The sequence below is a fragment of the Typha angustifolia genome, chromosome 14, assembly GCF_048772165.1.
Source record: "Typha angustifolia cultivar Huaian chromosome 14, ASM4877216v1, whole genome shotgun sequence".
Lineage (NCBI taxonomy): Eukaryota > Viridiplantae > Streptophyta > Magnoliopsida > Poales > Typhaceae > Typha > Typha angustifolia.
This window is the reverse complement of record NC_133252.1, coordinates 2,579,593-2,603,876: the sequence shown is the minus strand read 5'-3', so window position 1 is coordinate 2,603,876 and position 24,284 is coordinate 2,579,593. Positions and strand designations below refer to the sequence as shown.

General features: G+C 38.4%; 2 protein-coding genes across 3 annotated transcripts; both read left to right on the top strand.

The window, feature by feature from the left end:
• The first annotated feature begins 443 nt into the window (after positions 1–443).
• Positions 444–13,664, top strand: LOC140775349 (phospholipid-transporting ATPase 1). Of its 2 annotated transcripts, none has more exons than XM_073118590.1 (7): positions 444–2,379; positions 2,748–3,051; positions 8,628–9,315; positions 9,405–9,528; positions 9,637–9,856; positions 12,522–12,980; positions 13,181–13,664. In XM_073118590.1, the coding sequence occupies exons 1-7, from the start codon at positions 828–830 to the stop codon at positions 13,389–13,391; spliced, it is 3,558 nt and encodes a 1,185-aa protein (XP_072974691.1). In that variant the 5' UTR covers positions 444–827; the 3' UTR covers positions 13,392–13,664. The 2 variants fall into 2 exon arrangements, with proteins under 2 accessions (XP_072974691.1, XP_072974692.1); XM_073118591.1 differs by lacking the exons at positions 444–2,379; positions 2,748–3,051 and adding exons at positions 5,229–7,391; positions 7,520–7,826 and having other exon boundaries at positions 13,181–13,660.
• A 6,385-nt stretch (positions 13,665–20,049) lies between these two features.
• LOC140776242 (WUSCHEL-related homeobox 11-like) lies at positions 20,050–21,651 on the top strand. The gene is made up of 3 exons (XM_073119878.1): positions 20,050–20,819; positions 21,261–21,436; positions 21,554–21,651. The coding sequence occupies exons 1-3, from the start codon at positions 20,252–20,254 to the stop codon at positions 21,569–21,571; spliced, it is 762 nt and encodes a 253-aa protein (XP_072975979.1). The 5' UTR covers positions 20,050–20,251; the 3' UTR covers positions 21,572–21,651.
• The last annotated feature ends 2,633 nt before the right edge of the window (positions 21,652–24,284 follow it).

The window sequence follows — 24,284 nt, the reverse complement described above, 5'->3', positions numbered from 1 at the left end:
CAAATACAACTCATGACCCGCCTCCATTTCAGGGTGTTAGTTAATACCAAATGGCAAGATTTATAAGAGTTAGATTCCCATTACGCAGTTATTCTCCCATGATCCCATCTTTATGAAATCAACTATTCTAGAAGACCATATATATATATATATATATGGTTTGGCTATATCCACCCAATATACTTGAATGCGAGCATTAAATGTGTTCCCATTAAAGTTTGATACCGGTAATTCTTTGGGAAGTTTGATCTTTCCCAATCATCGAGAACGTAAAATTAAACATGGAATTACAGGATTAGGAAACCCAAAGACATCAAATCATCTCTAAGGACAATTTTAGAACGGATATTTACCTCCAGTTAGTCCATATGATCGATCACTAGAAACATCTGAAGAGAAGTCATCTTTGAGTATCCATTAGACTTAGCCGGCTTTTAGGAAATTCCATGAAGAAGAAGAAGCAGAAGAAGACTGCCGTATTATTTTGAAACATATGTTTGTCCGCTGACGAACGGCATGATGTTATTAAGGAATTTCCAATTCAAAGCAGCTTCTTAGAAATGCTAATAACATCCAATGCCAAATGCCACCCAAACTAGCCCGAGATCTCTTTATCTAGAAGTTCTTGACTCCATGGAGAAGACTTTCATACATTTCCTTCTCTCTCTCTCTCTCTCTCTCTCTCTCTCTCTCTCTCTCGACTTTTGTCTTTCCATAATCCCATTTTTCTCCATTCACATTACCATCTTCCTCTCTGTCTTATAGTTACTATGCTTTCATATACTCTACTCTTCTAATTAATCATTTATCCAACTGTCCTATTATTCATGGCTTCCAACCGTCCTCTCTTGATCCCATCCCCGCCGCCGGACCAGCCGACAGCGCCCGAAGACGCCAAATTGCCGGACCCGATCCCGTCCCCGATCCTGAGATCATTTCCATCTCAGAGAAGAAGTATGTCGTCCCGGGACGCGTTGCCGTCGCTAGCGGAGTTGATGTCGAGCTCGAAGAGAGGCTTCTCCGTCGAGAATTCGGACCGCAAGAATTCCAGGCGGTCGAACTCCGAGCGGCTCGGCTCGCAAAAAGAGATCGCCGACGAGGAAGCGCGGTTTATCTACATCAATGATGTGTCGAGAACCAATGGTCCGGTCAAGTTCCCGAACAATTCAATCCGGACAACCAAGTACTCCATCCTCACTTTCCTTCCTAGGAATTTATTCGAACAGTTCCACCGCGTCGCCTATGTCTACTTCCTCGTCCTCGCCGCGCTGAACCAAGTCCCCCAGCTCGGCGTCTTCTCCCCGGTCGCCTCCGTCCTTCCGTTAGCCTTCGTCCTCGGCGTCACGGCGGTGAAGGACGCGTACGAGGACTGGCGGCGACACCAGTCGGACAGCACCGAGAACAGCCGCGGAGCGGCCGTACTTATCGACGGCGAATTCAAGCACAAGCGTTGGAAGGATATCCAAGTCGGGGAGCTCATCCGCGTCACCGCGAACGAGACCCTCCCCTGCGACATGGTCCTCCTCGCTACCAGCGACCCCACCGGCGTCGCCTACATCCAGACCATCAACCTCGACGGCGAATCCAACCTCAAAACTCGGTACGCCAAGCAAGAAACTCTCTCGATTCCTCCCCAATCCATGTCCGGATTGATCAAATGCGAGAAGCCCAACAGAAATATCTACGGCTTCCAAGCCAACATCGAAGTAGACCGGAAAAGATTCTCGCTTGGGCCGTCGAACATCGTCCTCCGCGGCTGCGAGATCAAGAACACGAGGTGGGTCATCGGGGTCGCAGTCTACACTGGCAAAGACACCAAGGTCATGCTCAATAACTCCGGAGCTCCATCCAAGCGAAGCCGGCTCGAAGCCCACATGAATCGGGAGACCATCTTGCTCGCCATTGCTCTCGCCCTCTTGTGCTCGATCGTTTCCCTCCTCGCCGGGCTGTGGTTGCATCGCCACCGCGATGCGCTCGACGAAATGCCGTACTATAGGAAGAAGGACTATTCGGGCCCGGATAAGGATAATTACAAGTGGTATGGGGAGGGGTGGGGGGTAGTGTTCAGTTTTATGAGCTCGGTGATACTTTTCCAGATAATGATCCCGATATCTTTGTACATATCCATGGAATTGGTGAGATTGGGGCAGGCTTTCTTCATGGTGCAGGATAAGGGTATGTTTGATGAGAGGACTAATTCCAGGTTCCAGTGTCGGGCGCTGAACATAAACGAGGATTTGGGGCAGATAAAGTACGTATTCTCGGATAAGACGGGGACTTTAACCGAGAATAAGATGGAGTTCAAGTGTGCTACTGTGTGTGGGACGGATTACAGCAACGGGATAGATGGCGATGTTATCGAGCGGCCTCCTGTTACTGGTATGTTGCATTGCATTTCACACCTTATATTTTCACTATTTTCAATTTAACCCTTAATTTTTTTTTCTTGTACTATGACATAGAATAATATTAGATAGCTTTAGAATTATTTTTAAGCAATTATTAACACGGCTGCAAACTAGTTTTCTTTTTTTAAAAAAATAGTTCAATAATTCGGTAGTAATTATGATATTTTAAATATTCTCAGTGGCAATAAATGTAAAAATGCCAAAATATTTTGTATTACTAAGTAATGCAGAATATATGGCGCTAAACATAGTTGGTATAGTTAAATTTGGCATATTGTTGTTAATCCTCCCAAGTCCTTAGTCCTTACCAAAGATTCCATGGATGTCTCTTTGTAACAGTGGATGGTGTAACCTTGAGACCAAAGACAAATATCAAGGTTGATCCAGAGCTACAAAGTTTACTAAGAGATGGGGTTGGAAGAAAGGCAGATGGAGCTCGTGATTTCTTCCTCGCCTTAGCTACTTGCAATACGATTGTGCCAATTTTGGTGGACACCCCTGAGCAAGAGATGAAGCTGATAGACTACCAAGGTGAGTCCCCAGATGAGCAAGCATTGGTCTATGCTGCTGCTGCTTATGGCTTCATGCTCATAGAGAGGACTTCTGGCCACATCATCATTGATGTCTTTGGTGACAAGCAAAGGTACTCCTAAATCCTAATTACCTCCTCCATCTTTCTATAATTCAACTCTTGTTTCTTATTCCGTTTTAATATGCCTTCTAAGTAAGAAAAGCTTAGTATGAAATTTGCTTTTAGTGTCTCAAAAATATTAGACATTTTGTTTTAATTTGCCTTTGTGTATGTACTTCGTTAACGGCTGTTAGATTAAATTTAGTAGTAAGATCTCTTATCCTTCTAGGAATGATCATAAGAGTAGGAGAAAGAATTTGACTTTAGATTTTTGTCCTCCTATTAGTTTAATCTAGTACTCCTCCACCTCATCTGCATGAAGATGAAGTGGTTGATTAGTTGTTGTTGTTGTATTAAATTCCTTACGGCAACGAGTTCAAACGCTAGATCCGAGAATTGCGCATTAAAAATGAACCTATATAATTTGCCTATTTAACATTCTGGCATCAATAGTTTATCAATTCCACCAACAAAATTAGATATACTTATATATGAAAGTACTTGTAAGGGGAATGAATGGCTTTCCGTGGACTTATCTTATAATATTATCTAATTGAGGTTTAGTTGGGATCCTCGACGTCACTTAACTTTAAACACCTTTATTCAATATATCAATACAACTACTCAATCTGCCAAGTGTCATCATTAGTTTTTTACAAGGACTTCTAATTTGATGACGTGGATTTGGAAAATGAAAGCAAGTTTGTTACTCAGGAAAGATACTACTTTTGGACGTAGTGGATAAACCTTCATGTTTGTGTGATATTGATTGTGACATAAAGAAAGATTCAAAGGAAATATGATAGACAAGAAGAGAAAGATTGGAGAAATTAATTAAGTTTAGTTTCATATGGAAAATATTTAAACGTAAAATTAAGTAAACCTTCTCATGTCACCTCGACTAGTGACGAAAGTAGAGAGAGCTTTATGGATCCTCACGGAATAAGAATCTAGAGGTGGAATTTTTTGATGATATCTCGCTAGATTTACTTATCCTTCTTTATATCCAAATTTATATTTGTATTCCGATAAATTTATCCAGTTGGTTAGTGAGAGTCGACGTATTCAATCTATACAATTTACGTCTCCATAAATATTTCTATGTAGAAGTTGGTAGGTTTATCTGCACACAAAAATTATGATCCAGGTGTTTTCCTCGTGATTCCATCTAGAATTTCATGATTCAATGAAGGAAAAATATTCGTGACACTCTTCTTTGACATCATCATCATCTTTGTTAGCTATTACGTGGACTAAGAAGCCAAGTTTGACACCTATAATATAAGGAATGCCACAATATCTTATTCAAGTCTTCTTTCCAAGCCATCGTAATAGAATAGGATGACTGACACCTTTGGACGTGATAGCCATCTTTGACTTTGACCCATCTATATTGTATAATCGAGCTCCGTCAATCGTACGGTCGAGATCCTTCCGTGATCTACAAGTTATTGGATGCACCCTTCGATGGAGGAATTTAATCTAGGAGGGGGACCCACTTGCTTATAATGTACACGAGGCAGGCTGGGTGGTATAGCGTGGAAGGGGAGAAGAATAAGTATTAAGTGTCCATAATAACGTGTTGAATTGAATGATTAGAATAATTCGGTTCAATGTTTCAGATATTATGGGAGAGAGAGAGAGAGAGAGAGAGAGAGAGAGAGGTTTGCCGGCTAATATTTTATGACAACTTTATATGCTGGCAATGGGCACAAAAGAATCAATAGTGTTTAGCCTTTTGGATTATAGAGTTGGATTAGTAATAGTCGCTATGAATTAATGGAGAAATTAAATTAAAATCGTCAATTAGTGACGATTAATATGTTTGATGTATGCTCAAAGAGAATCCCAACTATATAATTGCACGCCTAATCGATGGATACAAAGATAAGATTCCAAGGCGTAGCAAGAGGCATCCACCATGAATGAAACCACGTGACTCACAACTAAATCCAAAGCCATCATTACTCATCATGCCCTGACTCAAATCTTGTACCTACTGGACTCCAATTTGGCACCTTAGCCTTTCTAGATCACAAACCCAAACCCACTCAAATCAAATAGAATCCTTCTAGAAGAAAGAGACCTATCTATCTTCTGAGTTCTCTCTCTACATCTCTACTTGGCATTTAAATTTTAAACTCTCTCTCTCTCTCTCTCTCTCTCTCTCTCCCCCCTCCTTTATCTTTGTTCTCTTCTCAATTTGATCATCATGGATAAAAAGAACATATCTCCAGATATAAAGTCTCAATCCATAGTAGCCAATGCCAATCCCGTCCAGACGTCCTGCTTCATTTAAAAATCTCACCTTTGTTTGCTTCCTTTTCTTTTCCCTCTCTCTCTCTCTCTTCTTGTTAGGACTTTCCCACTGGGCTTTTAATACCCAGACAACTCTTTTCGTTTCCCTTTTACTCAAGCATCCAAGTCTCAACTCAACTACCAACAAAGCTCCTTCCTTTCTTCCTTCCAAGCTCCGAGCCTCCTCCTTTGACCTTGCTCAGTCTTCTCCCTCCTCCTCCTCCTCCTCTTCTAACTTTGTCTTTTCCTCCATCCTTTCCCTTTCCTCCATAAACCCCAACGCGTTCTTAACTTTCCCCAAGTGGGTCTTCGTCCTCCACCCTTTCTTTACTTCAAAGATCCAATCTTGTAAGCTTTTGACCTTCTTCTAGCCTGTCTTCCTCATCATCCCTTCTCCTCTCTAAAAATCCAATCTTGAAGCTTTTGACTTTCTTCTCCGTTCTCATCTCTAAAAATCTAATCTTTGAGCAAATCCATGTCTCTGGTACCTCTCTAGCACCCTCTTCCCATGACCTCCGAGTGGCCACCTTCCTCTTTTCCCCCAAATCCATCTCCGCCACCATTAACCGACCTCCCAAAACCCATCTCGGATCCTCCTCTACGCCACGACCACGCCCCCTTCCACTCCTCGCAGCGCTCTTCCCGCTCCCGTGCCTCTCTCGATCGCATCTCCTTCGCCGAACCTCCAGTCCACGTCCGCCACGGCTCGCGCGCCGAGTCCGAGCGCCTCGCCGCATCGCAGAGGGACATCGCCGACGACGATGCCCGCATCGTCTTCGTCAACGACCCCACGCGGACCAACGAGCGGTTTGAATTCGCGGGCAATTCGATCCGCACCGGCAAGTACTCGGTTCTCACCTTCCTCCCCCGCAACCTGTTCGAGCAATTCCACCGTGTCGCCTACATCTACTTCCTCATCATCGCCATCCTCAACCAGCTCCCCCAGCTTGCGGTCTTCGGCCGTGGGGCTTCGATCCTTCCCCTCGCCTTCGTCCTTCTTGTCACGGCCGTCAAGGATGCCTATGAAGACTGGCGCCGCCACCGCTCGGATCGAATCGAGAACAACCGGATCGCGAACGTGCTGGCCGACAGCGCCCAATTCTTGCCCAAGAGGTGGAAGGATGTGTGCGTGGGGGATGTAGTTAAGTTGTTAGCTAACGAGACCCTTCCAGCAGACATGGTCCTGCTTGCCACCTCTGACCCCACCGGAGTGGCCTATGTGCAGACCATCAATTTGGATGGCGAATCCAATCTAAAGACGCGGTATGCGAAGCAAGAGACTATTTCGTGGGCTTCAGAGGTCAATGGGATTGCCGGAATTATCCGGTGTGAGCGTCCGAATCGCAATATATATGGCTTCCATGCCAATTTGGAGGTTGATGGGCGGCGGGTCTCGCTAGGCCCATCCAATATAATTCTCAGGGGTTGTGAGATTAAGAACACGGTGTGGGCGATTGGGGTGGTTGTGTACGCAGGGAGGGACACTAAGGTCATGCTCAATAGCTCTGGGGCTCCTTCGAAGAGGAGCAGATTGGAGACCCATATGAATAGAGAAACACTGCTCCTGTCTGCAATCTTGATTGGGATGTGTTCCATTGTATCTATTTTAGCTGGAATTTGGCTGGGCAATCATGGGGACGAGTTGGACCTGGCACAGTTCTTTAGGAAGAATGATTACTCGGGCGGAGATGAGAGCAGGTATAATTACTACGGGCTTGGGTCGCAGGTGTTCTTCACCTTCCTCATGTCGGTTATCGTGTTTCAGATTATGATCCCCATATCGCTCTATATCTCGATGGAACTTGTCAGGTTGGGGCAGGCTTATTTCATGATCAGGGATACTAATTTGTATGATGAGGCTTCAAATTCGAGGTTTCAGTGTAGAGCTTTGAATATAAATGAGGATTTGGGTCAGATTAAGTATATTTTTTCGGATAAAACTGGGACTCTGACAGAGAACAAGATGGAGTTCCAGTGTGCAAGTATCTTAGGAGTTGATTATAGTGATGGAAAAGCTGCTGAGCTAGGTGATACGACAAACAAACCCATTAAAGGTAGGATAACCTTCATTCAACTTCTTAGTCTTCCGAGTATTCGTTTGTGATTTTTTATTTTGTTACATGGCCTGCTTAAGAGGGTTGAGTTTTTCTTTTCTTTTTTTCTTGTATCATTCCGGCAACAGTCGACGATCAAGTTTGGATTCCAAAGATGCCTATTAAGACTGACCCTGAGCTTGTGAGGTCATTGAGAGATGGTGGAAAAACGAAGGAAGGGAAAAGTTGCCATGATTTTTTCCTGGCTCTGGCTGCCTGCAATACCATTGTGCCTTTGGTTGTTGAGACTCCGGACCCTAAAAAGAGGTTGATTGATTATCAGGGTGAGTCTCCAGATGAGCAGGCACTGGTTTACGCTGCAGCAGCATATGGCTTTGTACTAATTGAACGAACTTCAGGGCATATAGTCATTGATGTTCTTGGGGATAGACAGAGGTACCGTGATTTTTTTTTGCTTAACTAACTATTAGCTACTATATGCTTACACAGTTAATCCATTATTTTTTGCTAGCAGTGAAGATCAGTAGTGAACTGTTATCATAGTTTCTTTAAGGTACTATGCTATTATGTGCTAGTAGTTATTGTAAAGGACAAAGAGTTTGTTTCAGAAGAAGATACATCTTCTAATTGCATAGCATTTGCCAGGACTAATAGCAAGAATATTTTTTCATCAGCAGATTTATAGTTTGCAGCTGACATGGTTGCTGGTGTTTGCTGTTGCAAGGTTCTGAATAGTTTAATCAGTAGTTGTAGCTTTTGTGGTGATGATGGTAATCATTCATTCATTCCTTTGTTTGTGGCTATAGTATTAATACTTGCTGAAAATCTTCCCCTGGTGATGGCGGACCATCTCGCCACCTTCCTTAACTAGTTATGTGGTATTAGGTATTTATGGTGATGGGTAGCTTATTGTACTTCTGGTGATGATCTCCAAGCAGAATGCATTCATCTTTTGCTTCTAGAGGTGGACAATGCTCTTAGTAGTTATGGAATTCATACTTGGAGCTATAAATATTTAGTTTCATTACTTTTTTTGTGCTGTTTTTGCTAGTTTAAGAGAGTAATACTTATTCTTGCAATGATAATTTTCTTATTTTATTTGCTTTTGTTGGTTGTATTTCGAAATGGCATTTTATATTATTTCAAATTTTGCATCACTTGAGAGTTTCACACGAAGAGCATTTCAGTTTGTCTAACTTCTGGTCCTTTTGCTTTGTGATGTTGTTGGATGTGCAGATTCGATGTACTAGGTCTTCATGAGTTTGATAGTGACCGTAAGAGGATGTCTGTCATAATTGGCTGTCCTGATAAAACAGTCAAGCTATTTGTGAAAGGTGCAGACAGCTCAATGTTTGGAGTCATCAACAAATCCTTAAATTTGGACATTGTCCGTGCAACTGAGACACATCTCCATAATTACTCGTCATTGGGTCTGAGAACATTGGTTATTGGCATGCGAGAATTGAGTAAGATAGAGTTTGAAGAGTGGCAATCAACCTATGAAAGAGCTAGTACAGCATTATTTGGAAGAGCGGGCTTACTACGAGCCGTTGCAACTAATATTGAATGCAATCTCCACATACTAGGCGCCTCAGGAATTGAAGATAAGCTGCAACAAGGGGTACCTGAAGCAATAGAGTCACTGAGGCAAGCAGGGATCAAGGTTTGGGTTTTAACAGGGGATAAGCAAGAAACTGCCATTTCCATTGGCTATTCTTGTAAGCTCTTATCAAATGAGATGACACAAATAGTAATAAACAGTCACTCAAAGGAGTCTTGTAGGAAAAATCTAGAGGATGCAATTGCCATGTGTAACAAATTTTCAACAATATCTCCTGCTTCACAGAATGATGCGGTTTCTCTTGCTTTGATCATTGATGGCAACAGCCTTGTATACATTCTTGAGACAGAGTTAGAAAAAGAGGTACTGTGCATGATTAATTTAGAATGACATGAGTAGTCTTTTCATTATTTTATGCTCACTTGGCTCTTTTTTCGTTTAAAATTCTGCAGCTATTTAGAGTAGCCACAGGGTGTAATGTTGTCTTATGTTGCCGAGTGGCACCACTCCAGAAAGCTGGAATAGTTGCACTTATCAAGAACCGAACAGATGACATGACGCTTGCTATTGGAGATGGTAAATCACTCTGTTTTGATTTGATTGATAAGTTTATCTTAAGTTGTTAACTATATTAATTTTGAGCCCCATAATGTGAGCTAAGTTTGAGCAATATATGTTGTCCAGGTGCAAATGATGTTTCCATGATTCAAATGGCTGATGTTGGGATAGGCATCAGTGGTCAGGAGGGACGGCAAGCAGTTATGGCCTCGGATTTTGCGATGGGGCAATTCAGATTCTTAGTACCCCTTCTATTGGTCCATGGTCATTGGAATTACCAAAGAATGGGCTATATGATCCTATACAACTTTTACAGAAATGCAGTGTTTGTCTTTGTGCTTTTCTGGTAAGAATTTTCTCTAATGGTTGTGCTTGAGTTAAATTGTTTTTCAAAAATCTTGCAGAGGCATACGTTTCTGTTTATTTTCCCATTATTCTTCATTGGGTGTGCTAAATGTTTGTAAATCTACTAAGATGCGCTCAAATTTTTATGATATGATATGCTCTATATTTTCGTGAATTTCTTATTATCCATGGTTTTTGACTTTGTTCCTTTGTTCTTCCCCTTATGATCATTTGATATTAGACATGATTATTGCTTCTGTTTGGGGACACTAGCTATGGACACTTCAATTTCATTTTGCACAAACAGAAGTACTTTAGCCTCCATTCTGGATTATCTTTTTTCCTAATCTAGATTAGGGAATACTATTCTAGATTAGAAATTAAACATCAAATTACCACTATTCTAAATTAGAAACGTTGTTCAAATTATTCCACATGTAAGTCCAATTGCGATTTTACCCTTGATTTGATTAAAGTTAACTTCTTATTTGTACTTTACTGTAATGATGTGTCATGTCAAAAGTAATTACTATACTATTTTAAATTACAAGTAAACATTAGAATATCCTACTCTAAATTAGACGTATAATTTTAGGAATAAGAATCTAGAATAGCTATGTTAGATTTTTCTTAATCTCACTCAAAGTGAATGAGGCCTACAATTTACGTTTCTATCAGGTCTTGTATTCTTTGCTTCCCTTAACATCTACTATGGAAATATCATAATTAGCTTTATTTCCTCAACTTAGCCCTACAATTGGAATATCAATCTCAACAACAGAAGTACAAAACCTTGAATTGGAACTATGGTATGTTGGGAATACTCCTCCAACTCTCACTGGTGGTCAAATTCACTATTAGTCTACACTAAGTAAAAACCAGTAGACGTATGGCTGCCATACAACAAATGACATATCCATCAACTTAATGGCTAGTTATTGAGGTTGAGTTGTCCAAACATGATGGCTTGAAAATTCATTTTCTTGAAGAAGATGATGTATTGTTAGGTACAATCTATAAGAGAATTTATATTCTTGAAAGAAGACGACGGTATTATTATTAGATGCACTGTTAATTGCATGAAGCAATTGTTACAACCACGCATTTTGCAAATCTAGCAAGTACTGTTTGTGAAACAACTGATAAACCATTTGAAACCCACTATGTACTGCTTATCATGAATTTCTGAATATTTGATAAAATCTTTCCCTTTGGCATATTTTATTGTCATTAGTGGAGGCTAGGCACTAGTTGGTGGCATCATAGAAAAAAAATCAGCTTGATTGGAATTTTGATCTTAATCATAACAAAGGTGGATTGCTTTGTACTGTTGACGGGGAAATAGTAAGTTTGTTAGATAAGAGAACTTAATTAATGTAAGTATTCATGCAGAACCACAATCTTTCATGCTTCTGTTGTCTGTTCACTTGCCAACGTTTAGCACAATAAAGCTATCTGTTCTGTTATTATGAAGGAAATAGGTGTGTGATCATTTAAGATCATAATGACGGAGTATAATTACACATTGGTAACCTTCAGAAAATTCTGATCGTAAGGTTGAAAGGCACATTTAGTGGTCATTCCTTTGGGTCTCTTCCCTTCCTGTGTAAGTTCCTGTGGTAGGTGAGTTGTTAAGGGCCACATTTGCAAGGCAGTTTTTAATTATAAGTTGAAGATCACACGTCTTTCTGAATCCCATGCCTGAGATAGTATGGATGCCCAAGAAGTTCTCTCATCAAGGACTAGTAAGCAGGAAATGATCTTCTTTAATATGATGGTTGAGAAAGCATTGACTTATTAGTTTTTTGAATATTAGTTAACCTTTTGATATGTCAGTCTATTTTCAGATTACTCTTTTAGTAGTCAAGTTAAAGCTAAGTCAATACTTCTTTCTGACCTTGCACAACAACACTCTCTCCATCTCCATCACTCTCAGGCATGTGGTAGTTCTGTACTTTGCTATGCTAAATATGTTTGTTGTTGAAAACCAAATCCTGTTCCCCCATATTTGTGCATGCTAGCATTCCAATTATTGCTGGCATAATATGACTAGAGGCTGCAAGGAGGTTGCCCTAAAATGAAAAGCAAAACCATAGTTTTTGTGACTTACATCATTTGGCATTTTTGTTGCATTTGAACATGATAAAACACTATGTTCATTTCTTGATCTTTGTTGGGGTCCCAAAAAGGCAAAAACTATTGGCACTGTTGTGTTTAATAACAAATTAAATAATGCTCAATAGGATTGGATATTTTAAGCTGTTAGAAATGCTTGTACTTACTCTTTTGCTTGGCATAAATGGATAAATTTTTGTAGTATTTTTCATTTGATTAATCACTCACTGTTTTGACTGGAAAGATTATGCTCAAAACCTGTAGTTCAAGTGTGTAGCATTATGGAATTACCTGTCTTTCCTCCAATAAATGATAAAATCATCTGCTAGTTCTTGACAAATGTAAAGGTCTTTGTTCTTTAGATGGTAACTGTCTTCAGTAATGAACGATAAAGATTACCTGATAGAGGCTTGGAGAAATCTATGTCTACAGCTACAGTGATCGTAATTTAGTGGCCATATCCTGAGCTAGAATTATTATTGTTCTCTTTGGAATTTTTATTGAGAATACAATAATTTAAGTGCCTAACAATAACCTTTGACCATTTGCAGGTATGTACTTTACACAGCTTTCTCCTTGACCACTGCCGTCACTGAATGGAGCAGCGTGTTATTTTCTGTGATCTATACTGCTGCCCCAACAATTGTGGTTGGAATTCTGGATAAGGATCTTAGTAGGAAGACATTGCTGGAGTATCCCGCGCTCTACGGAGCCGGACAGAGGGAGGAGAAGTACAACCTGAAGTTGTTTATCTTAACTATGCTAGACACCGTTTGGCAGAGTCTAGCTATCTTTTTCATTCCCTATCTTGCATATAGACACAGCACCATTGATGGATCCAGTCTAGGAGACCTATGGACCCTTGCTGTGGTCATTCTGGTAAACATCCACTTAGCGATGGACATAATCCGGTGGAATTGGATCACACATGCATCAGTATGGGGCTGTATTGTTGCAACAGCCATTTGTGTCATCATCATTGACTCTATATGGTTACTACCTGGATACTGGTATGTCCTTTTTCCTTAACCCCCACACTACATTTTGGATGGCATAGCTTTATCTGTTGGCATTTTTGATGCTTAGAAGTACCTTTCTTAACTCTTATACTAGTGCAGCAGAACATAGAATAAGGAAATGTTATTATATGCATTCTCGCGATATACAATTATATCTTGAAAAGAGTTGCTGATATCTCTTTATATTTCAGGGCAATCTATCACATAATGGGTACTGGCTTGTTTTGGTTGTGCTTGCTCAGCATCATGGTAGTCGGCATGATTCCTCATTTTGCCACAAAAGCTTTTACAGAGTATGTTATGCCCAGTGACATTCAAATAGCCAGAGAATTAGAGAAGTTTGGGAATGTGAACGGCGCCACGCCAACAAATATTCCCATGAGAACATTTTCACAACCTTAGTAAAGGGGTTCTATACCGGTGATTTTTTTTTGGTTATTTGATACAAGTTCTTCTTTTCTGTGTGCATAATTTACTCGATTCTTTCAGCTGTGAGACCGTTGTCTTGCTGCGTTCGTGTTTCTTACCTATCCAAAGGGGGTAGATTTGTAGTCCCAGAGTTGCATATATATCTATATATAATTCATTTTAAATTAAAGCAAATGAAATGAAAAGTAATATTGTTCAAATGGAAACCTTCTGACTTCATTATCTGGAATGATGAGCAGCACATCATTTTTATGCCATTTTGTTCTTCGTTATGTTATCCATCAAATATTTTTTATCATTTATCTCCTATCGAACCTAATATAAAGATGTCGTATTTTTACCATTTTATCTTGTGGATGTCATACAGCTTGAAGTTTCTCTCTTTCAAACTACCACTTGCCTGATGCTAACCTGTGAGATTAATGATTAAACTATGCCAAATGATGAATTAGCCCCCAAAATTCCTCTCCTCTAAATCTAACAACTTGCATGGATCCTGTGGATCCTGAGAGTGGAGCGGGCATTGATGACAGTAAACAAGTGGGTGTATGAACCCCCTATTATTTAGTATAAAATTTTGCTACCATAGGATAAGAAACTAATGGCTTGAAATGCTCAAGAAATCCATTTATAAACCAAATGATTGATTAATGACAAACACCAAGATGGATCCAACGAATCTGAAATGGACAAAGAAAAAACCTTCGTCTATCTCTCTCAGTTTTGTTCAAATTGGATGACAAGCCTCTACTTACTTACCATGCACATCTGGAAGGAAAGAAAAAGAAAGAGATCCAGAGAGTTTATCGAAAAGAAGACAGGCATTACGACCACAGGACTTTGGAGTATTCGTAGAGTCAATTAGAAACCGTGAGAATTATTTTATCCATCAAAGTGTTTTGTTATCTTCCCCTTGGATCTTTCTGTATACTTTGTAAATTATACTAATGGGATCTTCTCACTCATTCTGTCTCTCAAAAACGAAAAGAAAAGAAAAGAAAAGAAAAGAGAAAAAGAAAAAAAAAAGAAAAAGAAAGCCTTCTACCATTGCACATTAGCTTGTCTCCTTAGAGGATGCCAAGTCTTACCATGCTCTATTATGCCACACTGGGCTGATATCAATCACAGACATGAATGATCGACATAGTTTGAGGTGGAATTTGAAGATCTAACTTTATGGTAAAGTGAACCCCCTCACCCAAACAGTTGGTGTCACATCTGTTAGGTCCCAAGGAGGCCTTCCAAAATGGATCCAACCTAGGGTTTGTTCACTTGTTGGTTCTAGGTTGGGGACAACCCCTCCCAATACCAAAACCCTAAAATAATAATAATAATAATAATAATCAAAAAGAGAAGAAGAAAGAAAAGAAAAAAAACTCTAAGCTATGGTGCTTGTTGGAGGAGTGGTACGGATGGTCCCCGTTGGTCGACTGCTACCCCAACCTTCCATGACGCCAGGAGTCTTATCGGTCCTCCCACCCCCTCAATCAAGGAAGGGATCGAAGTTGAACGTTCTAATTATATCTTCTTTTCTATCGTATCATTCATTTCTTTCATCCATTCTTGGATGCATGCTTCCATTTTGGAATCCGGGAAAAGTTTAGTTCTCCCACCTCTCCATGTTCTTCGTCCATCTCAAAAGTAACTCATGGATCTTGTGCCATATGCAATGATATTTATATGATTGCATGCATTTTCTATTTACTACTATGCCTATGCGTCACATCTGTTTGTTCTCTATTTTTATATGCTTTTCTTTAAGAACTAAAAATAAATTAAAAGAAAACGAAGGGTAATAAACTCATCTTTTTTTTCGTTATAGTTGGCGATCTAGTATTTTTTTTCTTTTAATTATTATTCATACCCTTCGTCTCGTATGGATATTAATCGTTAAATTCCCAGCATTTTATTTGTAACTTGTCTTTCTGGTATTCTTCTACTTAAGAAAACTAACCATATAACGTTAATATATTTTCTTAAACGAAGCATTCTTTGTAGCATTTTAGGGCCACACCTAACTCAGATGCTAATCAGTAATTAGCTTTATGTTTGGCATCGAAAAGATAATTGTCCTAGATTTGTCTATCTATTAATTTCTTCTTCCTTTTTGTTGACAAAGTTGTACTTTGAACAATATAATATATATAATGGTGATCTGGAAGCCAATCAAAGGCTGCTAAATTCGTGGACTCAGGAAATTAGGCATAAACTTTAAATAACTTTTTCCACCAGTTCCACGCAATTGTAGATGCAGTAGGTACCTAAGTGGAATATAAATATTGATTAATTTCATTTGGATTCAAACTTAGTAGCGGAGATGTATAAACCTGTGATTTAGATTATGTCCATGTACGCTTTCATGGGTCCATTATGGTTTATGATAGCCTATTTTCTAAGAGAGTTGGTTCGTCGACGTCCAAACTTATACATTGATGATGAGAGTTAGTCTTTATATCTAATTTATGATTAGCCTAAAATACTTGATCTATATAAAATAAACCCTATATATATATATATATATATAGTTGTTGAGAGACACCAACCACAAAGAGAAGTATGGTTTTTGCTATTTGGGCACATGCATTGGAGTAAAGAATGGTTATAGGGAAGACTCCACCAAACCTAAATTTCTGAAGTCATTGGTCCCGTTTTAAACTAGAGATGCTTCATTTGCGGAGAAAGGTAGGGAAGAACAAGAGCATCTCAAAAATCTGAAATCATTACCCAAGTAATCTTTATTAAGGATGTGTACTTCTATTCTCTATGTGACATAAGCATTATCTTCCTCTCCTTGCTCCATATGATTGCTCATAATCTCGTCTAATTTGGCACTTTGCTAGCTAGCCATTATACAATAAGCCTTTAAAAATGTCTTTTTCTTAGTAGCTAGTTTGTTCTTATGGGTTAGCCCCATTAGATGAAATTTTATTAATGTTAAGATTGAAAGGCAAAGACTACTAACGCAAATGATGATTTTAGAATCAATTAGAAAGGCATAACCAGTTTAATCAATCGACACAAGCAATTCACTATTAAATGAGGAAGTGGGCTATAGGGGCATTTGAGTAGTAGCATAGATAAGAAATGTATGCTAGCTAATTAACTATATGCTAGAGTTTGGTGATGCATTGAACCCTAAAGTGCTACAAGTGACATACTTTTTGGTTGTCTAGAAACACTCCAGTATCAATCAACCTCCGACATGCAGCCAAAAGCTTCTACTCCTACTCAATAATTTGTGAAGTGTTAAACGTGGGTATGTATCAACATTCCCTTGGCAAAAGAAAAGTTGGGAAGATATATAAATCCTAAAGTGGATGGTTTAACTAAATCCATGCTACCATCTAGTTATTACTTTTTTACATTTAGTTGGTGAGTGATAAGATCGTGGCATTGGAGTGGAGAGGATAAAGAACATGAAATGCACACATGCCCAGTCTTTATTAGAACTAGCTAGAGGAAAAGAAGAAAGATGAACAGTTAAAGAAGGCTTTCAAAGCTATGACAACCACATTGAAGTTTTTTTTTTTCTTCTTTTTTTTTTGAAAAAAAAGGAGAGAGTTTTAAGTCGACTTACACTGAAAAGCATAGCCACATGGAGGGCCCATATGTTAAAGGGATTACAAACATTAATTCCTTTTTTTGAATGGAAGCTAATGTAAACTATTGGCAACTAGCTAGGACATGGATTCTCTCCATTGATTTGTTGGATGATAAGTGACAACATTATTGCAGGCAGTGTTAATTTGTAGTCCTAGAGTTTAAACAAATCTTCAAATTTCTCTCTCTCTCTCTCTCTCTCTCTCTTTTGTGTGTGTGTGTGTGTGCACTAGATATAGGATGATGTTATTGTATTCATTTTAAGACCTTTTATGTAAGCCTCAATATTTATATTGCTTAATTTATAAGCAATATAAATGTATATAATTAATTTATCTTAATCATAACATTACATGGGACCTTTTATAGATCAGTTACAAAACCACTAGATGTCACTGTTTCCATTAGTTTATCATCACCCTTTTCCATTATCAAGGTACAAATGGACAACATGGCAGTCAACAGTTAGAAATTTGGCGGTTTCATTTGGACTTATTTGCAGTGATCAGATTATTTTATGTAGCTAAGAGCATCTCTGGTCGTAGAAGTTAAGTAAGATCGAAGCTATCTTATTAATTTTACTGCTGACTAGTTTCCTTTTGGTTAAATCAACCAAATCAAAACACACGTAGTAAAAATGAGGTCAACTTAATTATAGAAATTAATTATGGATAATCTTTGATTATTTCCTTTGAAATCAAATAAAAGCTGCAGCCATTTACTTCAAATCATTATACATTAGGTGGGTGCCAAAAGTGATATAGATCAAATACATGAAGGTTGACACGAGTGCCAGAATCGACAGTTTATGGGGATTAATTTGTTCTTGTATCTTCTAAATAAAATGCTTCTTTGTAACCATTGGAAACTAGATATTCTGAGAGAAAACATCTCTGTCTTGATTCAAACAAATTACAAGCTAGTGGAGATATAGACGACATGAGAAGGTCTTAGCTTTAGAGTTATCCGTTGATCTATGTCTTTGTCGGTGTTGCGGATAATTATATCTCTTCTACAAGAAAGTAATGCTCTTTAAAAAGGATCAATTAATATACAAACCATTCTTTTTTCACGAAAGGGAACATTCTAATCTATTCAGTATAATTAATTAAAACCGAACATTCCAAGTTCCAACAATCTATATTTAAATCTCTTAATTAGTTAAGAACCTATCAGTTATTATTCACCTACTACTATTCCAAATATCTGAAGATAATTAACTAATTTAGTTAGTCAATTTATCTAAAGAGAGGGTTGTTTTTATGCAAAAACTTATTACCTCATGGATATAATACGTGCTCGAGTGTTTTAAAAGAGAATGATTTTAGTCTAAATTTTGAGAAGAAATAATCACGTAAATATAGTTATGATTTGAGAATAGTAATTTCATACTAGCCCTAAAGCTTTTGTCCTCCTCGAAATGAAAGTCGAAAAAGAATTAAAACATTATAGCGAAAATTAGTACATGGAGTATAGTGCGAGAATTGCCGCCTATGATAGCCTATTAGAAATAGCAAACATGAGAGAATAAGAACAAAAGAAAAGTTCATGGTAGAGATTGGAATCACATATAATTACAATACATAGCAGAACTGTGGCTATAATAGGCGAAACAATTCATGCATCTGTACGTACATCTCTCTTAGAAAAAAAAAAGTTCATCTGTACGTACATGCATTTGCCCTTCTGCCTCCCTCCTGAAGACATTGCTCAACCTGATCAATCCGATCTGATCGTCCAAGACGACGCAAGTTTGTCACCAGCTGCATCCTCCTATTAATTACAGAAAAGTAAATAAACTTCATCTATGTTGGATCGTAGTACAATGAAGTGAAAGATTTAGTGCTTTTGTTATTCTTGAAGAAGAATATATATATATATATATATGTGTGTGTACATATATCTTAGGGATAAAAAAAACTGCTACCTACACTGTAAACTGTGAAGAAATACTTTTCTTGTATATGTTTGCAATGTAATGGGTGTTATAAATAAAATGATGATGCATGAGAGATCTAAATTCTGGTAAGTTTTATTTTTATAAGTAAAAGTTATATACTGTATATATAGATATATAGTGAAATATATTTGTCAGGTTAAAGAGGGACTACCTTAACCCTTTAGGTGGAAAGGAAGGGGACAGAGGTGCATGCTTCCCAGAAGAAGTATAATAAACCCCGATAACTTCCGCAGTATCCGCGTTTGTCCACTTCTTCTGTGAATAAAAGGCAAACCTAACCGAACACTTAGCCAATTCCCTTTGAGCCTCTCTCTCTAACTTTACAGTACTGCATTATTTATAATATTACGAGATGTGCTGCTTATCCAACGTTCATACTACGTCAGCCCTAGTAAATTAGGTGTGCGTTTTTTTTGACCACTTCTTGGATGGTTCCTGAAGCTACCTTCTAAATTATGCCCTCCTTTTGTTCTGCATAAGGGACCCATCTCCCCATGCACCTCCCCAAACCCTCACATGCCTCTGCTAGTGCTTTTGGAGCTTCTCCTCTCCTTCACATGAGTGTGCTTTGCTCTTAACCGAGATACATAAGAAACCCACCACCTCATCCTAAGGTCAATCTTGCCAAAAGTTGGGCCCCCACTTGTCCCCCCTTAGTGTTCAAGTAACTTGGACTTAGTTGGTGGCTTAGAAGTTGGTCTTTACTATCTAACGCATCTCAGTTACTTTATCGCTATTAAAGGCAATGATGTATACTAGTTTTGAGTTTTTAAGTTAGCTTAAGTATATCCAATAAATATATATATATATATATATGTGTGTGTGTTCTATGTATTACTACTTATATAAATATACATAAACACACTGTATTATCACCGACAATGTCACTCTCGTACTATAATTAACATTCCATTGGAAATAACTGCAAGGGGTAGGTTAGTCATTATCATGGGGCTAACCCACGAGCTTAATTTCTTGAGTGAAGACATTAATTCTTCCACACGGGGGCCTATAAGTACAACCCCACACACACGCATGTGTGAAAACATATTGTCTTGGGTGCAAGTCACTAGATCTTCTTATTGTTAATTTGCCTATGGATATGGAAATCTTGTAATCTCTTTTCTCTCTCTCTCTCTCTCTCTCTCTCCTTCTTTGCATTTTGCACCCTAACTTCCTTCGCCTACACTCATGCCATTGACTTTGGTCTCCTTCTTCGTCTCTCCTTCCTAAGCAAACTCCAATTCCTTCTTTTTTTTCCCCCTTCTGCGCGATGGATGACCAGCACGCAGAAAATAATAATAACAACAATCAGGACCGGGCCGCGACCGAGCCTGCCCGGTCCCGGTGGACCCCGAAACCGGAGCAGATCCTCATACTTGAGTCCATCTTCAACAGTGGCATGGTGAACCCCCCCAAGGACGAGACGGTGAGGATCCGAAAGCTCCTCGAGAAGTTTGGCCCAGTCGGCGACGCCAACGTGTTCTACTGGTTCCAAAACCGGCGGTCGAGGTCCCGACGCCGGCAAAGGCAGATGCAGGCAGGCCTACTTGGTGATCCTAGGGTGGGTGGTGGTGGTGGCGGCGGTGGTGCAATTCCATATGAGCCTACTTCCTCTAGTTCTTCCAGTTCCTCTTCGTCGAATAATTCTTTTAATGGAGGATTCTTTCCTTGTTCATCTTCTTCTGCTGCTGCTGCTGGTTGTTGTTCTTCCTCTAGCTTTATAAGGGATGATGGTGGGGATGATCTCTTTGCTATCTCTCGTCAGATGGGCTTTGTGGAGAGTAATCAAGCTCCATTTTCGAGTTCTTCAGATGCCCCCCAGTTACACTACCCACCTGGTAAGTGCATGGATGGCTAAGTGATGATGCTCCTTAATTTCTTCATTTGTTCAGGAATGGATGCCAAGATATCATATGATCTGGGTCGTCCTAATTTGTTAATTCTTCTAGTAGATCTAGGCATCAAACCCCATACGAACATCACCAATTCAATTTTTTGCAAGTGAGATATAACTCTTCCACAAAGATTTGTTCAAAACTTCTTCAATTTTCAGTTTTCTCCTAAATTTCTTTTCTCTATTGCGGACATTTCCATGCTTGCTCACTCTTGATCCTTTATATTTCCTTGTCATTAGTTATTTGTCCAACAAAATTTATTCAACACCCGTGCCAATTAATTCAGTAGTCCGCATATCACTAGTACTTCTTGCATGAAATTTTTTCTTAACTTCTTTTATGTCCTTAATTAATTTGCTAAACTTCTAGAATGCATGAGTGCAGAAACTATCACTGTGTTCATCAATGGTGTGCCTTCGGAAGTTCCGAGGGGTCCGATCGACTTGCGAGCTATGTTTGGTCAAGATGTGATGCTTGTTCATTCCTCTGGGGAGCTTCTTCCTGTCAATGAGTATGGAAGTCTAATGCAGAGCCTGCAAATGGGTGAAAGCTACTTCTTGGTAACTTAGCTAGATTACAATTCCAATTGCTCTCTCTCTCTCTCTCTCTCTCCTGATCAATATTCTGCTTCTTTTACAGAATCACCAATGTTTCTTTTTCTCTTTTCTTCGCAATAGGTTTCAAGATCAACTTAATTTCAGAGCTCCTTATAAGCAACATTTGATCAAGATTGTCCACAATTCAAAAGATGGAATAAAATGGGTGTGTAGCTTTTCGATCTTTGTAAGAAGCAAGCTTGCATGCTTGCCGATCCATGTCTGTTAAGATTAGCTGTTCTTTGATTCATGAGTTGTAACTTATCAAGTTATAGAGTAGCCTTCATGCTTATCAGCAAAAACCTTTCAAGAAATTTAAAATATTTTTGAAAACAAAAAAATATTAAAATTGTTTTCCCGTATTGTTTAGTGGCATTAGACTTCTAAATAATTATCCTTCCAACTGTTGATCCTCAGAAATAGTTATAATATTTCTCAAAATTCTTTTTCACCTTCCAGAAGTTCTATAACTGCATGCAAGTGAACTTTTCGTTATTGCAAAGTTATGAAACTAACTTCCTATCCCTGTACATTCTTACTGTATAATGGGTGGATAAATAATTGAAAACAATGGCAATATATTTCTCTTTTTTGGTCTTCTATCTTTTGCTATGGCATAACTAGTTGAAAAATTTTCAGTGTGAAAATTTAGAACAACAAGAGATGATATGTGAATGTCTTTTGAGGGTTCTAATAATGCCTTTCTCTTTCGAAATTAAACATGGAATGTTAACAAAGAAGCATTCGGGATTCCGACTGAAGAAAAGATTTAAAATTTGATCATGTCGATATTCCGAAATATGTTGGCAGTAAACTATTAATGAAGCCAATGTAGAAAGATTCATTGTTACAGATAAGGTGAATATTAGTCTCAACAAGTTGATATATAATGCGAGATTTTTTAATATAACTAAATATTGAACACTAGAAACTTGTGTAATATTTTTATTCTCTATCAGCAATTAAAAATTATGTTGTCAGAACTCAGAACTGAATGACAGAGGGACCTGGTGAAAACTTATAGGATCTCCCTCATTCTGAGACGTGAAATTAAATTCTCAAATACCAAATCTTGATAGCTGATCATAAATTCTTTTTAAAAAAAAGAACAGATGTATTTGATAGTATATATATATATATACCAACAACATACTGACAGGATGCAGGATAGTTTTTCCCTTTTTCTTTTGAGTCGTCTTCATCCCAGTTCTTATTATAAAACAAATATATATATATATATATATATAAATCAGTCTTCGAAAATAAAAATTATAGATACAAAAGTACAAATCAGAGAGCGGCTAAGTGGTGTTTCATGGTGATTGAAGATGTGTCAATCTCTCAATCACTGGCTGCCAGCTCCTTCCAAAAGTTTAATATTGACGACATTGCCTTACTTCAGAATGTCATACTTGTCTAGGGTGGGCTATGGTCATGGATGTGCATGTGAGTTAAATTATTATTAAGGCATGTGAACTCATCCAAATCCTACGCAAGAATGTAGCTCTAAGGAGACAAAACATTTAAGAACCAATTACTGTACCCATGTCACTTCCATTACAGCAGCTCAAATTCTCTCATTGACTTTGCTCACTTCCAAATCTGGATCTTTATTGCAGCCAAGTTATCCATCTTTCTGTCAATATATTTCATCTAATATATACACACACACACACACACAACCTGGTAACCTATTGGGCCCAATGTAGTCGTGGTGCTAAGATATTAGTTATGGAGGCTCATATTATAGGAGTACTCTTAAGTTTAAATTCAGTAGCATCGTTTTAATTGGGACACTGTTAAATTTTGTTCTCAAATTAAAACATAGTAATCTTTCGGATTTGGATTTGACAATATTTGAGTGAACTGAAGCCGAAGTTTGAATGTAGCATTTGAAGGTAGATGGCTGTTGAGTTTTGTGTCGAAGTAGGTGTTTGATCGATCAGTCCCAAAACTATTTACATGAGTAAGTGCTATCTAGTCCAAGAAGGCATCATGAATGATGTGTCAACTAAAATCGATGTCCAAACTCAGCAATTTTTTTGATATTCATAATCGGCCAAAGATAAGTTATAAAATGTAAGTAGTTGATTAGTATGGTTTACGTAAATTTCAACACTTTAATACAATTCTTTTTTTTTAATTATTATTATTATTAATAGATTATATATTTTATAGTCTAATTATCAGTTAGTCATTTATAATATATACAGTTTGGGACACTTTAATTCAATCAAAGATTCAAACTCATACTCTCTGAATCACAAGCTGATAGAACTCAATCACCGAGCCCCGCAGTAGCCAACCTAGTTTGATACATAATGACCTAGTTCGGTAAAAGAACAAAGAAACTAGGAAAGAAGGTTTTGATCTTTCCCTAAAAGGTTACATAAGCATATTTCCTTTTATGGGCCGCAGGCAACGGATTGGGAAGAGATTTAATATGCAAAATATATGCGTCCTCCTCTCGGGAACCTTGCAGATGGGCACTATAAAACTGCTACTACTTGTACTTAATCATCACCAGACTCCATTGGGAAACTTAATCAAACACTGCGAAGCCTTATGACCGATGCCTTGAAATGCTCCAAATCGGATGGTTCGTAGAGTTCATACGCACTCCCAAATCGATGTAAGAGAAAAATGGAACATCTGGAGCAGCCCCCACCGCCCATTTATCCAACCCAGAGGAAGACAAACGTTTTCCTTTTTACTTCATTTTTCTTCTAACAAAGCATTAATTTAAGCAAGAGAGTTTGCTTAGATGTTTGGATCTGTAAATAAATGAGTAAAGATTAAACTAATAACAAGT

What these genes read in the sequence shown, in the direction of transcription:
- LOC140775349 (XM_073118590.1), top strand. Translation starts at nt 828, where the DNA reads ATGGCTTCCAACCGTCCTCTCTTGATCCCATCCCCGCCGCCGGACCAG. An exon ending in AGACAGAGTTAGAAAAAGAG is followed by an intron (nt 9,316 to 9,404) that starts GTACTGTGCATG and finishes AAAATTCTGCAG; the next exon opens with CTATTTAGAGTAGCCACAGG. An exon ending in TTTGTCTTTGTGCTTTTCTG is followed by an intron (nt 9,857 to 12,521) that starts GTAAGAATTTTC and finishes GACCATTTGCAG; the next exon opens with GTATGTACTTTACACAGCTT.
- LOC140776242 (XM_073119878.1), top strand. Translation starts at nt 20,252, where the DNA reads ATGGATGACCAGCACGCAGAAAATAATAATAACAACAATCAGGACCGG. An exon ending in CCAGTTACACTACCCACCTG is followed by an intron (nt 20,820 to 21,260) that starts GTAAGTGCATGG and finishes GCATGAGTGCAG; the next exon opens with AAACTATCACTGTGTTCATC.